This window comes from Mesoplodon bidens (assembly GCF_964165515.1).
Source record: "Mesoplodon bidens genome assembly, chromosome: 2".
NCBI classification, from domain to species: domain Eukaryota; kingdom Metazoa; phylum Chordata; class Mammalia; order Artiodactyla; family Ziphiidae; genus Mesoplodon; species Mesoplodon bidens.
In genome coordinates, this window is record NC_138177.1 from 186,758,110 (window position 1) to 186,771,161 (window position 13,052).

General features: G+C 60.7%; 1 protein-coding gene across 1 annotated transcript; it reads left to right on the plus strand.

Moving 5' to 3' along the window:
• Nucleotides 1-42: 42 nt before the first annotated feature.
• On the plus strand, nt 43-12,838 carry SDF4 (stromal cell derived factor 4). The gene is made up of 7 exons (XM_081226118.1): nt 43-168; nt 3,257-3,609; nt 6,427-6,563; nt 7,040-7,153; nt 11,116-11,274; nt 11,477-11,652; nt 12,299-12,838. The coding sequence occupies exons 2-7, from the start codon at nt 3,305-3,307 to the stop codon at nt 12,473-12,475; spliced, it is 1,068 nt and encodes a 355-aa protein (XP_081082244.1). The 5' UTR covers nt 43-168; nt 3,257-3,304; the 3' UTR covers nt 12,476-12,838.
• Nucleotides 12,839-13,052: the final 214 nt, after the last annotated feature.

A 13,052-nucleotide genomic window follows, 5' to 3' on the forward strand; every position in this document is an offset into this window, starting at 1 on the left:
GCCCGGGGGAAAGATGGCGGCGCCGGCATCGGTGCGGGGAGGTCGCACCGCTCTGGGACCCGCCTCTTCCCGGAAGAATGATGGCCGCGGCCTAAGCGGTGGCCCGTGGGAGGCGTCGCGGGCGCTCGGGTCGCGCTCGGCGGATCCTGGGTGCGGCGAGGGAGGCCGGTGAGTGAGGGTCCCAGGACGTGACAGCCCCTTCCCGGCCCTGGGGCGGCGGGAAGGGGGCGCGCCGCAGGCCGACGGGGCCTCGGGCGGCCGGCATCTGCTGCCGGCCGGGCCCCTCGGATGCCGGGGTCGGGGGTCGGTGGAGCCGGGTCGGCGGCCGCGGCCCCGCTGTTCGGGGAGTGGGGAGGGTCCGAAGTCCGGGTGAGGCCCGGGACACCCGGCTCGGCCCGGGGCAGTCGTTGCCAACGCCGTGTGCGACTCCTGAAGCCGAGGACGGAGCTTTTAGAAAAAGCGTTTGCGTTTTAAAGACAGTGTTCTTACTAGTTTCACCAGAGCGGGCACCAGGGCTGTCCAGGAGTCCGGGATGGGTCCCCCAGTCAGCGGGGCAGACCCTGCTCTGAAATCTCTTCCCCTGGGGCGGGAAGTGAGCGGCTGACTCCTGTGCTCACCACGGTACAGAAACGTCGTGAATGGAGGGGAGGAAGTGCCCGACCTTCTGATGCCTACACGGTTATTTGGGGGTTATTCTTTGTGCGAAACACCATGTAAATAACATTCCCTGTACTGCCCATCAAGATAAGCAGAATGTGGGATTGACTGTCTTCCCAGAAGAAAAGTCCAGTCTGTTCGGTGTTTATGGCCACCAGTCAGCAGAGTGGCGTTAAGGCCAAGAGGAAGTTGTCTTGGTTTGCTCGTGGGCTTGGGGAATATACGCATCGTGGCAGAGAAGAAAGGCCTGCTGTGTGGACAGTGTGATGGGTGCTGGGGCGGTGCCCTCAGAGAGGGACAAGTGGGAGTTCCAGTAAACGTGGTTCAGGGGACGGTGACCACGCAGAGAGCACAGCTGGTGGGTTCTCATTGGTGTGGGGAGGGTGCAGGCCCTCACAGACACGGAAAGAGGGACGAAGGCCGCCCTTCCGTGAGAGTTGCCCCTCCAACGAATGAGCCAGCTGAGCTGGGAGAGCAGGATCTCGTCCAGGGGTCCAGAGAGCACCTGGGCCCAGAGGACCCGAAACCGACGGAACGCGTCTCGGGTGATAGTAGAGCGAAGGGTCTTCTGTCTGGGTGCAGAAGGATTCACGGAGCAGCAGAGTGACAGGCAAGGAAAGAGTTTCTTGCTGTAGGACGCTTGTGAGAGATGCAAGCGGGCAGGCGGGGAGCTCTGCCCTGAGAACTAAGCTCCATTTTTATAGCCAAAGGAAAGTGGGCAGGGGAGAAGGCCACCTTCTTCCTCATTCTTGAGTAGATGTCACCCTTCCATCACCAGTTCCTCCTCCTTGTCGGGCGGGGGGGTTTTCTTGTCCCTGCATGGTCAAACTGGGACTGTCATGGCGCAGTGGAAATGAGCAAAAAGGCGGTAACACACACTAAAATATGGTAAATCATCTCAGGTTTCAGTACAGCATCACCTTTTCCTTATATTTTTGTTTTTAGCTTGCCCAGAGGAGCGTGTCTTAGGAACCGTTAACTTACTGACCTTACTGGTCAGGATGAGGGTCTCATTCCACCAGTTTATTGTCCTGGGGCATGACTTGTGCTTATGTTGCCTGGTTTGTTGCTAAGCAAGCCTGCTTGGTTTTGTGGTTAAGCAAACCTGCTTTCTAGAGTGATCGTTAACCTGCAGGGGTCTCCCATACGTTTTCCTTTATTTATGATCCCTTAGTGGGATTAACTGTTTAGTCACCTGCTGTGTCCCTTTACTCTGTCCTTGTCAGACTGACTGAGGTGTCCCCCTGCCAGGGGAGGTGTTAGTCAGGAGCATGCAGGGTAGAGAAGAGGCACCAGAGAAGCAAGTGGTGGCGTCTGCCAGCCGGGGAGAACCTGTGGCCCTGGCCTTGGGCTGCGGTGCTAGCCAGCACAGGTGCCTGCTTGGCCTGATGGAGGGCACCGTGGTTCGAACCCCTCGTGCCTCACCTTGGACACCACCCTGGCTTGGGGGGCTTCCCTCTGCTGCTCCCTGTCAGGCCTGCTGGAGGGGGGGCCTCCGCGGCACCTGGGAGGGCCGGCAGGTGTTTGCTGGGTGGACAAGCTCCAAGAGGAACACGTTAAGGGGCAAGAAGGTCCTGAGGAGCGCGGTGGGGAAGTGGGGCGGGGACCTGGAGGAGGAGCCGTGGGGGGGGGAGGAAGGCAGGCGGCCCGGGGTTGGGGGAGCAGATGTGGGAGAGACCAGGTGGCCGAGTGCTGGGTGTGAGCGCCTGTGGCCCTGGGGTCCCTGACGTGGACAGAGGGTGGCCTTGTTCCTTTACCGCCAAGCCCGGGCACGGCCAGGGTGACAGACTTCCTGGGCGCTCTGGCCTTCTCGGTGTTTGTGTGTGAACGTGAGCAAGGACGCCTGTGTCTGTGTGCGTGTGAGCACACGTGGGCGTATGTGTGTATATGTGTGTACGTGTGGATGCGTGCCTGTGTGTGTGTGTGCATTCGTGTATATGTGCATGAGTGCACTTGTGTATGTGCGCCTGTGTGTGTATGTGCGTGGACACGCTGTGTTTACGTGTGTACATGTGTATGCACAAGGGTCGTGGAGGTGGGGAGTGGGAGGGGTGGTGCCCTGCCTGGTGGGTTTGGGCTTTGCTGGCACCAGGCCCTCACAAAGCCTTGGGGTGGGGAGGCTGAAGCTGAGGCGGGCAGGTGCCTTCGTCAAGGTCCCGGAGCTCGTGAGTGCTGAGCTGGCACCTGGAGAGTGAGTTACGGTGACTCTCGGGCCAGCCTCCAAGGACAGCCGTGCTGGGGGCAGCTGCGGTGGGGGGCGGGCTTAGCGGTGCGGGCGTACCTCGAGGCAGGCCCACCTCATCGTGCTTGGACGGGGGAGTGGAAACAGGAGAAAACAGGGTGCCCGGCGTCGGTCCTGGAAACCAAGGACTTCTATTTCGTGTTACAAAGTCAACGTCTCTTTAGCGAAGTGTGCGCTGGGGCTCCGTCAGCCGATGGCTCTGGAGCCTCTTCGTGGACCGTTAAGTGCTGGCTGGGACCTGGCCGCCTCAGGCTGCTGGCCGCAGGCAGCTGTGCCGGCTGCAGGGCCTCCTGCGTTGCCCTGGGTGGTAGGCGGGCTGTGGTCACCGCCTCCTCACCTGCCACCCCCCTTCCCCAGCTCCTGGCCACACTCGCAGGCCATCCTGCAGCGCAGACCCCGGCAGCCATGACCTCCAGGCAGGCTCCCCTCTGCGGCCTGGCCCCTCGCTGCCTCTGGCTCCTGGGGGCTGTCCTTCTGATGGACGCGTCCGCCCGGCCCGCCAACCACTCGTCCGCTCGGGAGAGAGCGGGTAACAAGGAGGAAAACGAGATCCTGCCTCCGGACCACCTGAACGGGGTGAAGCTGGAGATGGACGGGCACCTCAACAAGGATTTCCACCAGGAGGTCTTCCTGGGCAAGGACACGGACGGCTTTGAGGAGGATGCGGAGCCCCGGCGGAGCCGGAGGAAGCTGATGGTCATCTTCTCCAAGTAGGTGCCGCCGGGGCCTGCGCGGGGGCGGGGGTGGGGCTGGCCTCGGCCTCCCTCTTGGTCCAGTCCTGGCTTTGCGCGGCGCAGAGGTGACGAGGCCCCCCTCGGTGACGTGCTGTGGAGGGGGTGCTGTGACACATGCTCCTGGGAAGCTGGTAGCGTTTGAGCCGCGGGGCGTGCAGCCCTGAGCTGCGCCCTGTGTCCGGCGGGGGCTCAGAGGGCGTGGGGAGGGCTGCGTGGGGCGCAGGCGCCAGCACCCTGTTGCCCGTGGGACTGGCCGCAGTGCCAGTTAGAGGCAGAGCCCGTGGGCGCGGAGCCAACTGGCCTCACGCTTGTGGAGCTGCTGCTGGGCACGGTCAGCCATTGGCTCCACACCGCCATCAGCGCTCCAGTGAGCGTGTGCAGACGGGGCTGTACTGTTTTGCTGGCCTCGAGCCACGACAGGTTGAGGTGATGGGGGGACAGGGCGCACGGGGCAGGTGGTGGGGAGGTTGAGGGGTTTGGCCTGGGGCACCAGGTGGATGGGTCCGCTCTCTGCACGCGCTGTGGGTTAGGCGCCCGCAGGCCGTGGGGTGGTCCAGGGCGCTGCCTCAGCGCTGGCCTGGCAGGTCCCAGGCTCGGTACTGGCGATACGGTGGCTGCCAGGGTCACGTGCCAGGACCCACGGTGGGTGGCTCTTGGTTCCAGAAGGGAGACTGACTCTCATGGGGGACTGTGCGTGCATACAGGGGTCGCGCGGTCGGGGAACCAGCTCAGGCAGCATCCCCGTCTGTGAAGTGGGGGACCAGGGGCGGGGGCAGTGGTCCCCCGATGCGCCTAGCCGGCGGCCTGGCCCCCTGGATGCTCCCTCTTCAGTTTGAGGCACTGATCGTTGTCAGCGACTGAAGTCACCGAAACCTCGTCCGGCGCCCAGACCTCACTGTCTCGTGAAGCCAGGAAGGAAGCTGTGAGCGGGGCCACAGGGCACGTGGCTTCTTCCAGGGATCAGGAGGGCAGCCGCGTGCACCGGGCCGAGGGGTCCCCTGGAGTGGGGAGGGGTGGTGATAGGGCCTCCCTCACAGCCACTCTGGGGGTGGGAGGGGGGTTCACCGGGAAATGCAGAAAACCGGGCCCTGAGGGGCAGGGCGTCCTGGGGCCGTTGCAGCTGCGCTGGCTGCATCCGCCCATGTCGTGTGTCTTCCTTCTACGTCCCGTGTCTCGCGGGGTTGTCATCGGGGAGCGTCTAGCCCGTGTTCACCTTCTCAGTCAAACCCCCCCAGAGCCGTCCCACCTGGAGGTGCCACCATGGGCCCTGTGGGGCCCCCTGGCAGCTGCTGTTGCCTCCCCTGCACCCCGCCCGGGGCAGATCAAACATGTAGCCTCAAGACCTAGTTTAGAACAAATAGAAGTAATGTTGCACAGCACTTCTTAAGTGAGGTTTTTATTCTGGACTGGTTTAGGTTTACAGAAAGATGCAGACCGAGGCACACTTGTGGAAACAGACGCGACGGTGTTCCGTTACTGTTCCCCGCGCTCCAGGCTGCAGGTCACGCGCTGCCTCAGGGTCCTCTTTCTGCCCGGGGTCCCATCCGGGAGCCTAGTTTTTCGTGACCTTGACGGTTTTGAGGAGGACTGCTCAGGTGTTTTGTAGCATGTCCCTGATTTGGGGTTTGTCTGCTGGGTTTTCTCCTGGTTAGACAGGGGTTGTGGTTTTTGGAAAGAAGACCCCAGAGGTGAGGTGGCGCTCTCGTCACATCACCTCAGGGCACCTGACGTCCGCACGACATCACGGGGGCTGTGGGCCTGGTCACCTGGCTCGGGGGTATCTGCCCAGGAGTGTCGCTCCTTGTCCTGTCCTCCCGTCTCTTTGGCAGCCACTCAGAGGGGCAGCCCTCCCTCCCGGGGGTGGGAGCGAAGCTCAGGGGAAGACCACCGTGTGGTCTGGAGTCCCATAAGGAGGCTGGACTCGTGGGTGTTGTCTGCACTTTGGCGGGGACGCAGCTCCGCGCTGTTGGTCTGGCTGCTCACCTCGTTCCAGCCTTGGCCGCCAGGACCTCGTCGTTGCCTTCCCCTCCCACACCCCGCCCCTGGTTGTGAGCGCTTCCTTCCCTTCTTGCGCTGCCAGCCAGTCCAGCTTCACTTCTTCTTGTTGTGTTCCTGCCTCAGCCCTAGAGTCACCCAGTTCTCCGGGCAGCACTGGTGCGTTTCATGGGAGAGTGGGATTTAGAAACCAGGGCCCGGCAGCGGGTGTGGGCGTTGCTGGGGTGCCATTGCCTGTCGTCCTCTCCTGTGTGTGTGTGTGTGTGTGTGTGCGCCAACCCATGCATACACGTGTGTTCTGACCCACGTCCACAGGTGTGCACTAGCCATGCACACACCCACATATGCACGTGAGTGTGTGCAGAGTGTACAGCTGCCGGCACACTTGCACCTGTAGCTGTTTCTTTGTCTTGCTGGCTGTGTCTGTGCGAGTAGACACGACTGTGCTGCAGTGTCTGAGCTCCAGTCCCGTTACCAGGGGCTCCTCATGAGTCCCAAGTGTGTGGGTCTGTGGAGCTCGGTTGACGGTTCTCCCCGTCCTGCAGCAGGGGGGAGACTTGTTCCCCTCCCAGTGGTCCCGAGACTGATGGGGTAGTGACCCTGCCCAGCATCCTCCCTGATTCCCCTACTGTGTCCCCCACATCCCCCGACTTCTCCTGCATCACCGTTGGGTGGGACGTGTTGCTGTTCGTGGTGGTTTTGTGGCTGCCTGCAGAACCCCTCTGGCCAGCCTTCCGTCCGTCCACCCATCTGTCGGGGTCCTGGAGGCCTCGCCTGACACGTCTCGTGGGCCCGCAGGGTGGATTTGAACACCGACAGAAGGATCAGTGCCCAGGAGATGCAGCACTGGATCATGGAGAAGACGGCCGAGCACTTCCAGGAGGCCATCGCGGAGAGCAGGGCGCACTTCCGCGCCGTGGACCCCGATGGTGACGGTACAGCCAACCTTGCCCTGACCCTGCCCTGACCCTGATGGCCTGAGGCTGCTGGCAGAGGGCGGTGCCTGGAGGTGTGTGTGTGGGGCCGAGGCCCCAGGAACGAGGAGGTGAGAGGCAGGAGGGGCCTGCAGGTGCCGCCAGGGAGACAGACGCCAGCTTGCCATGCGGGCGGGGACCCCGGCGCTAGGCTCTGGCGTGAAGCTCGGAGCCGTGTTTTGCTGCTCCTGCCTCTACAGATGCCCTTAGCACAGGGATTTTGGATTGATGGCTTAAAGTAACTAGATACGTCTTTTTTAAAATGTCCGATGTTGTCCCCTGGCGGTCCAGTGGTTAAGACTCCTCACTTCCAACGCAAGGGGCTCGGGTTTGATCCCTGGTCGGGGTAACTAAGATCCCACGTGCCCCACGGCGCGGCCAAAAAAAGAAAAAGCGTTCGTTGTTAAACCTCCTAACGCGTTGTCTTGCTCTTTCAGGCCGTGTGTCGTGGGACGAGTACAAGGTGAAGTTTTTGGCGAGCAAAGGCCACGATGAGAGAGAGGTTGCTGATAAGATAAAGAATAAGTGGGACCTGAACGTCGACGAAGAGAGTAAGGGCTCGGCCTCCCGTGGCCAGCGTGGCGCGCGTCACAGCACAGGTGCCGGGAGGGAATTGGCGAGGCGGCTGTGGCCACGGCTGGGTGCTCCTGCGGGGCCGCTAGGCAGAGCCCCCAGGACCCTCCAGGTGCCGTGGGTGGTTAGGTGCAGCCGGCGGCCTCAGGTGGGCTTGAGCTCCAGGGAGGAGGTGGCGGAAGCACCAGAAGCAGGTCTCGGCTGGGACGGGTCCTCCGCGCCAGACGAGGTCCGACCCCGGGAGTCGGTGAGGCCGGTGGGAGCTCCTGCCTGAGGTGCCTGGAGGCCGCAGTCCCGGCCGGCTCTCCCCTTAGCTTTTCACACATGTTCCTTTAAAAACCCGTCTCCCTGGCACAAAATTTGATGCCTTTTAGCGAAGTTCTGAAGCACCACTGAAGCGTTCTTGTGACCTTCACTGGTTACTGTCTCCAGCTCCGTGCCACCCCGTCCCTCCCGGGGGTGCGTTCGCAGCCGGGTGTCGAGTTCGGCTCGTTGGGGGCTTTGTCGGAGCGCCGTGCGCTTCCTGGGTTCTCCTGTTCGGTCTTTACTCGGCGAGTCGTCCCTGCCATTGTCATCCAGCGTGTCGTTTTCTCTTGATGGACACGTGTGTGCCGGATTTTTACTGGGACGTCTCTGTACCTGTGACGCTCCCCTGTTTGTCTCACGTCCCCCTGGCCGTCAGGGTTGTGTCGTGGCCTCCTGTTGGTGTCTGTGGCCCTTCCCGCCTCTGCTTTGTGACCGCTGCCGCTGTGTTCTTTGGTCCAGGGGTGTTCGTTACTGTTATGTCTGTAGATGTGCTGTGGGCGCCACTGTTCTCTGTCAGGGTTGGTGTTTTTAGCACTGGACTCTCTTGTCTGCCATCAAGGTTGCAATCTGTGCCTTCTTTCTGTGTGTACTTGCTCTTTAGTTTTTAATTCCAAGTTTCGCTTGTTCCCTGCTGTTGTGCAGGGAAGCGATTGGCTTGTGTATGTCAGCCTTCCATCCTGTAGCCTTGCTGTGCTTGCTCAGTGGTTCCAGGAGTTTCTTGTCAACTCTTCTGGGTTTTCTACGTAGGCGATCGTGACGTCGTTGAACAAAAACGGTTTATTTTCTCCTTCGCAATCAGTGTCTTTTTTATTCCTTTTCTTGTCTTAGTGCATCAGCTGGGACTTCCCGGTGCGACGTTGAAGAGCAGTGGCGAGAAGGGCCATCTGTGCTTTAAACCTGAATTTAGTGGAAAAGCTTCCACTTTCTCACCATTATGATCTTAGCTGTAGGTTTTTTGTGGATGTTCTTTATCAAGGTGACGGGTGCCCTCTGTTCCTAGTGTGCTGAGAGTTTTCGCCATGAATGGGTGTTGGATTTTGTCAGATGCTTTTTTGCATCTATTGATACGACCACGTGATTTCTTTTCATTAGCCTGTTGGTGTAAATATCAGTTGAATTTCAGATGTTGAACCAACCTTGCCTCCGTGGGATAAATCCCACTTGGTTGTAACGTGTAATTGTTTTTGTACGTCGTTGGGTTTGATCTGTTAGCATCTTGTTGAACGTTTTTGCGTTTATATTCGCGCGAGACGTTGGTCTGTAGTTTCCTTGTGACCTTCCTGCTTTTAGTGTTAGGACGTCACAGGATGAGTTAGGAAGCGTTCACTCTGTTTCTCTCCTCTGGAAGGGATTGTGGAGATTGGTATGGCCTCCACCTCACATGTTTGGTAGAATTCACCTGTGAACCGCCCTTGAGACTTGGTTTTTCCAAAGCATTTTGTTTTTTTATGGACTACGTAGACGTTAACTTTATATTGTGAGCCAGTCTGAATTTCTTGGTAATAGATGAGTTAAGCTCATTTCTGTTTCTACTGATATTTCTTTTTTTTCCTTTCATCTTTCCCTCTGCTAGTGTGGGATTTAGAGACCCCACTTTCCTTTTCTCAGCAGTCACATGACCCTGTCTGGTGGCCTGACAGGTGTGAATGGGGTACCCAGCTTTCCAGGTGTGCCCATGGGGGCTGCCCATTGTGGGCAGGGGTTTTGTATCTTACAGCTTTACTTTTTTCTTCTCAGTCTATCGTTGACCGTCTAAGTCAAGACCATTTTATTCTGTTCTGGGTGGTATAGAGGCCTCCTTCCTAGTTCGTGTGGTGTCACCCAGGATTTTGGTTCTGCTGGATTTTACTTATTTATTTAATGTATTATTTTTGGCTGCGTTGGGTCTTCATTGCTGCGCATGGGCTTTCTCTAGTTGCCACGAGCGGTGGCTACTCTTCGTTGTGGTGCGCGGGCTTCCCATTGCGGTGGCTTCTCTTGTTGCAGAGCGCGGGCTCTAGGCGCGCGGCTTCAGTAGTTGTGGCATGTGCGCTCAGTAGCTGTGGCTCACGCACGGGCTCTAGAGCACAGGCTCAGTAGTTGTGGCGCACGGGCTTAGTTGCTCCACGACACTTGGGCTCTCCCCGGACCAGGGCTCGAACCCACGTCCCCTGCATTGGCAGGTGGATTCTTAACCACTGCTCCATCAGGGAAGTCCCTCTGCTGTTCTTTAAAGCCTGTAAATAAGATGTTATTTTCTTCCTGAAATGGTTGTTGGCCATTTTTGTTTTGTCTCCATTTTGTGTTTCCACTGTTTGTCCTGGGTTCAGACTGCCCCCTGAACGTGTCCTTTAGGGGTGTCTGGGGGCGGGCCCTGCCCTCCTCCTGCCAGCATTGGAGGTTGAGCACTGGCTCTTGGGGTGGCTGCCGGCCGTCTGTGCCTGCTCGTCTGTCCTCAGCGCCCTTCCCCTTGGGGGGGTGTGGGGTCGGGACGTGCTCTTCCTGGATCTAGAGTTCATAGCGTCTCTGTCCGCCCGGCCCTCACCTCACTCCCGTGTGTTCATGAGTCTGGGGTGGGGGGTGAGCAGCTCTGGGGGATCAGAAATGAAAAGCAGCTTTCGAGGGCCCCAGAGGGGGAGAGCATGGGGGGAGGGCTGAGCTCGTGTGAGCCCCCCGGGGCTGCCATCCCCAGCGCCGCAGACAGGGTCCCTCCAGGCCGCCTCCAGCTTCTGGTGCTGCCGGCGTCCCTGCTGGTGGCCACTGCTCTCCAATTTCATCTCCTCTTACACAGGACACCTGGGCTTAGGGCCTACCTGAATCCCAGGTGGTCTCGTCTCAAGATCCTTTACTAATTTCACCTGCCAAGACCTTTTTTCCAGATCAGGTCGTGTTCGCAGGCTCTGGGTAGACACGGCAAGGCAAGCCTGTGCCCGTCCCGCCACTCCTGTCCCCGTGGCCGGGCAGGTAGGCAGTGGGCGAACCTGTAGTTGCCACGGCTCTTCTGTCAGAGGGCATGAGGTGTGAGGCCACAGGCGTGTGGGGTTCTCCCTGTCGCGACTGGGCCGGGCCCAGGCGTCCCTGTTCCCAGCCGGAAGCTGGAGTTGGGCCCCGGGTGAGGGTGCGGAGTGCTGCGCCGGCTTCTCCCCGCTCCCTGGCTGGACACCCAGCTCGTCACCGACCACCGGCCCCAGGGGCCCCACGCCGGGCCTTCCCACAGTGGCAGGGGTAGCAGGGATCGCGCAGGGGATGCGTGAGTCATATCTGGAAACTGAGTTTTCCTTCAGAGCCCTGCCCGGTGGACAGTGCACGGGTGGAGACGGAAGGGAAGCAGGTCGAGCCTTTGTTCCCACAGAGCCGGTGGCCTGCTTCCCGGGAACGAGCGGGGCCGGGGCTGTGACTGAGGGGGTCTGTGTCCGAGGGGGTCTGTGTCCGGGCTGGGGGGGTCTGTTTCGGTTGAGGGTCTGTGTCTGCATCTTGGGGCGTCTGTGTATCTGCCCCCCGGGGCTGAGGACCCCTCCGAGGGCCAGGCCCTTGGCCCCGGGTGCCACCACATCCCGGGCCGGCCCCCGCTGCACTCGGGCTGCGTGTCTCGGAACTTTCTGGATGCGTGCAGGGGTCCCGTGTGCGCGGGTCCTCACGGATGTGCCTCTCTCAGCACAGGAAGTCCTGGAGAACCTGAAAGACCGCTGGTATCAGGCGGACAACCCGCCCCCGGACCTGCTGCTGACGGAGAGCGAGTTCCTGTCGTTCCTGCACCCCGAGCACAGCCGCGGCATGCTGCAGTTCATGGTCAAGGAGATCATCCGGGACCTGGGTGAGGCCCGGCCGCGGAGCTCAGCACGGGCCGGTCCTGGGCTGGGTGGCCCGCGGGGGCTGTATGGCCGCTGTTTGGGATCAGGCCGAAACCGCACAAGCTGCAGACCTGGCAGCAAAGCCCCGTCAGTTGAGTTTTCTCCTGAGGGGCCTCGGCGGTCCCGCGCCCGCTGGAGTCTGACGTCTGCCCCCGTGTCCCGCAGACCAGGACGGTGACAAGAAGCTCTCGCTGTCCGAGTTCATCTCTCTGCCCGTGGGCACCGTGGAGAACCAGCAGGGCCAGGACGTGGACGACGGCTGGGTGCGAGACAGGAAGAGAGAGTTCGAGGAGCTGATCGATGCCAACCGCGACGGGATCGTGACCGCGGCGGAGCTGGAGGTGGGTGTGGGGCCCGCTGCTCTGGGAAGCGGGGTCGGCCTGGCCGGACGCTGGGGTGGGAAGGCCGCACACCGCTGGACCCGCCTCCTGCCTCAGGAGTGTCTTCACTGATGTGTGTAGGTGCTGCGTGGGGCTTGTTTTTCCCCATTGCTGGATGAGTCATTTCATTTTAGCCGGAGTTCTCTGATCCCTGCTGATAGCTGGCGACCCCTGGTTCGGGAGCTCCTTCCCCTCAGTACTGCCATCCCGGCGGCCGAGCCGGTCCGTGTGCGTGTGCCCCGCTCCAGGGCCAGCCTTCTCTCTGTCCTGCCCTTCCGTGGGCAGGGAGCTACCCCTGCCGGTGAAGGCTGCCTGGCCCTGAGCCACTTCCGGCCTGGCGCCCACCTTCCAGAACATTCTAGAACACTCCCACCTCCCTGCCCCACAGCTTTTGTCCTACCAGCTCACGGGGTATTTCCAACAAGGCCTCACCTCTTGTAGCTGGTTGTGGTGTCACAGCCCCACTGAGGCAGGGGTGCCAGCCCGCATGGGGCATCCTCCGGGCAGGGGGTCTCGGCCGCATGGCCGGGTGCGGGCTGAACATGAGGAGATGCCTCCGGCCCAGGGCGGTATGGGGTGTGACGGGGCTGAGCCGGGGCCCTTGCAGGACTACATGGACCCCATGAACGAGTTCAGCGCCCTCAATGAGGCCAAGCAGATGATCGCCATTGCCGACGAGAACCAGAACCACTGCCTGGAGCCCGAGGAGGTGCTCAAGTACAGCGAGTTCTTCACGGGCAGCAAGCTGGTGGACTACGCCCGCAGCGTGCACGAGGAGTTCTGAGCCGCGGCCGTGCCCGCCCGGTCCCCCAGCCCCGCCCCGGTCCCTCCTGCGGCGCCTCGCAGGCTGGCTGTGCTTCGATTCCCGCGCACTCGCCGCATCCTGCTTCTGAGAGCTGGGAGCCCTTCTGCCGAAGGCACTGACCACATCAGGGCCTGCGGGCTCGCCACACTGTGGGAAATAACGCAGCTCCTGCCTGTTTCCTTGAAAACTGAAAGATGAAGGCTTTGCTGGAAACCAGCAGCCGGCGGCTGGGGGGTCGGGAAGGGGCCGTGAGACCGTGGCGTTCAGTCTCCGAGGAAACGCTAATACTGGTGACAGGAATCACATTAATTTACTTTAAAATATAGTTGCCTTTTTCTCCCAGCTTCATTTTTTTGGTGGGAAAAAAAACACGTAGACGATACTTCGGATGTTTGTGGCCAGGTGGCTTCCACTTGAAGCTTTGTGGTGGGCGGTTTGGTTAGAGCAGGGGCTTGCTAGCGCTGGTGGTCACCTGCGACACGGGGGAGGATGACACGGGGCCGCCAGGTGGGACGGCGTCCTGATGGGGGACAGGGAGGGGCTGCCTGCAGGGCGG

Coding starts and splice junctions, on each gene's coding strand:
- SDF4 (XM_081226118.1), top strand. CDS start 3,305: ATGACCTCCAGGCAGGCTCCCCTCTGCGGCCTGGCCCCTCGCTGCCTC. Junction 7,154..11,115: donor CCTGAACGTCGACGAAGAGA/GTAAGGGCTCGG, acceptor TGCCTCTCTCAG/CACAGGAAGTCCTGGAGAAC. Junction 11,653..12,298: donor TGACCGCGGCGGAGCTGGAG/GTGGGTGTGGGG, acceptor GGGCCCTTGCAG/GACTACATGGACCCCATGAA.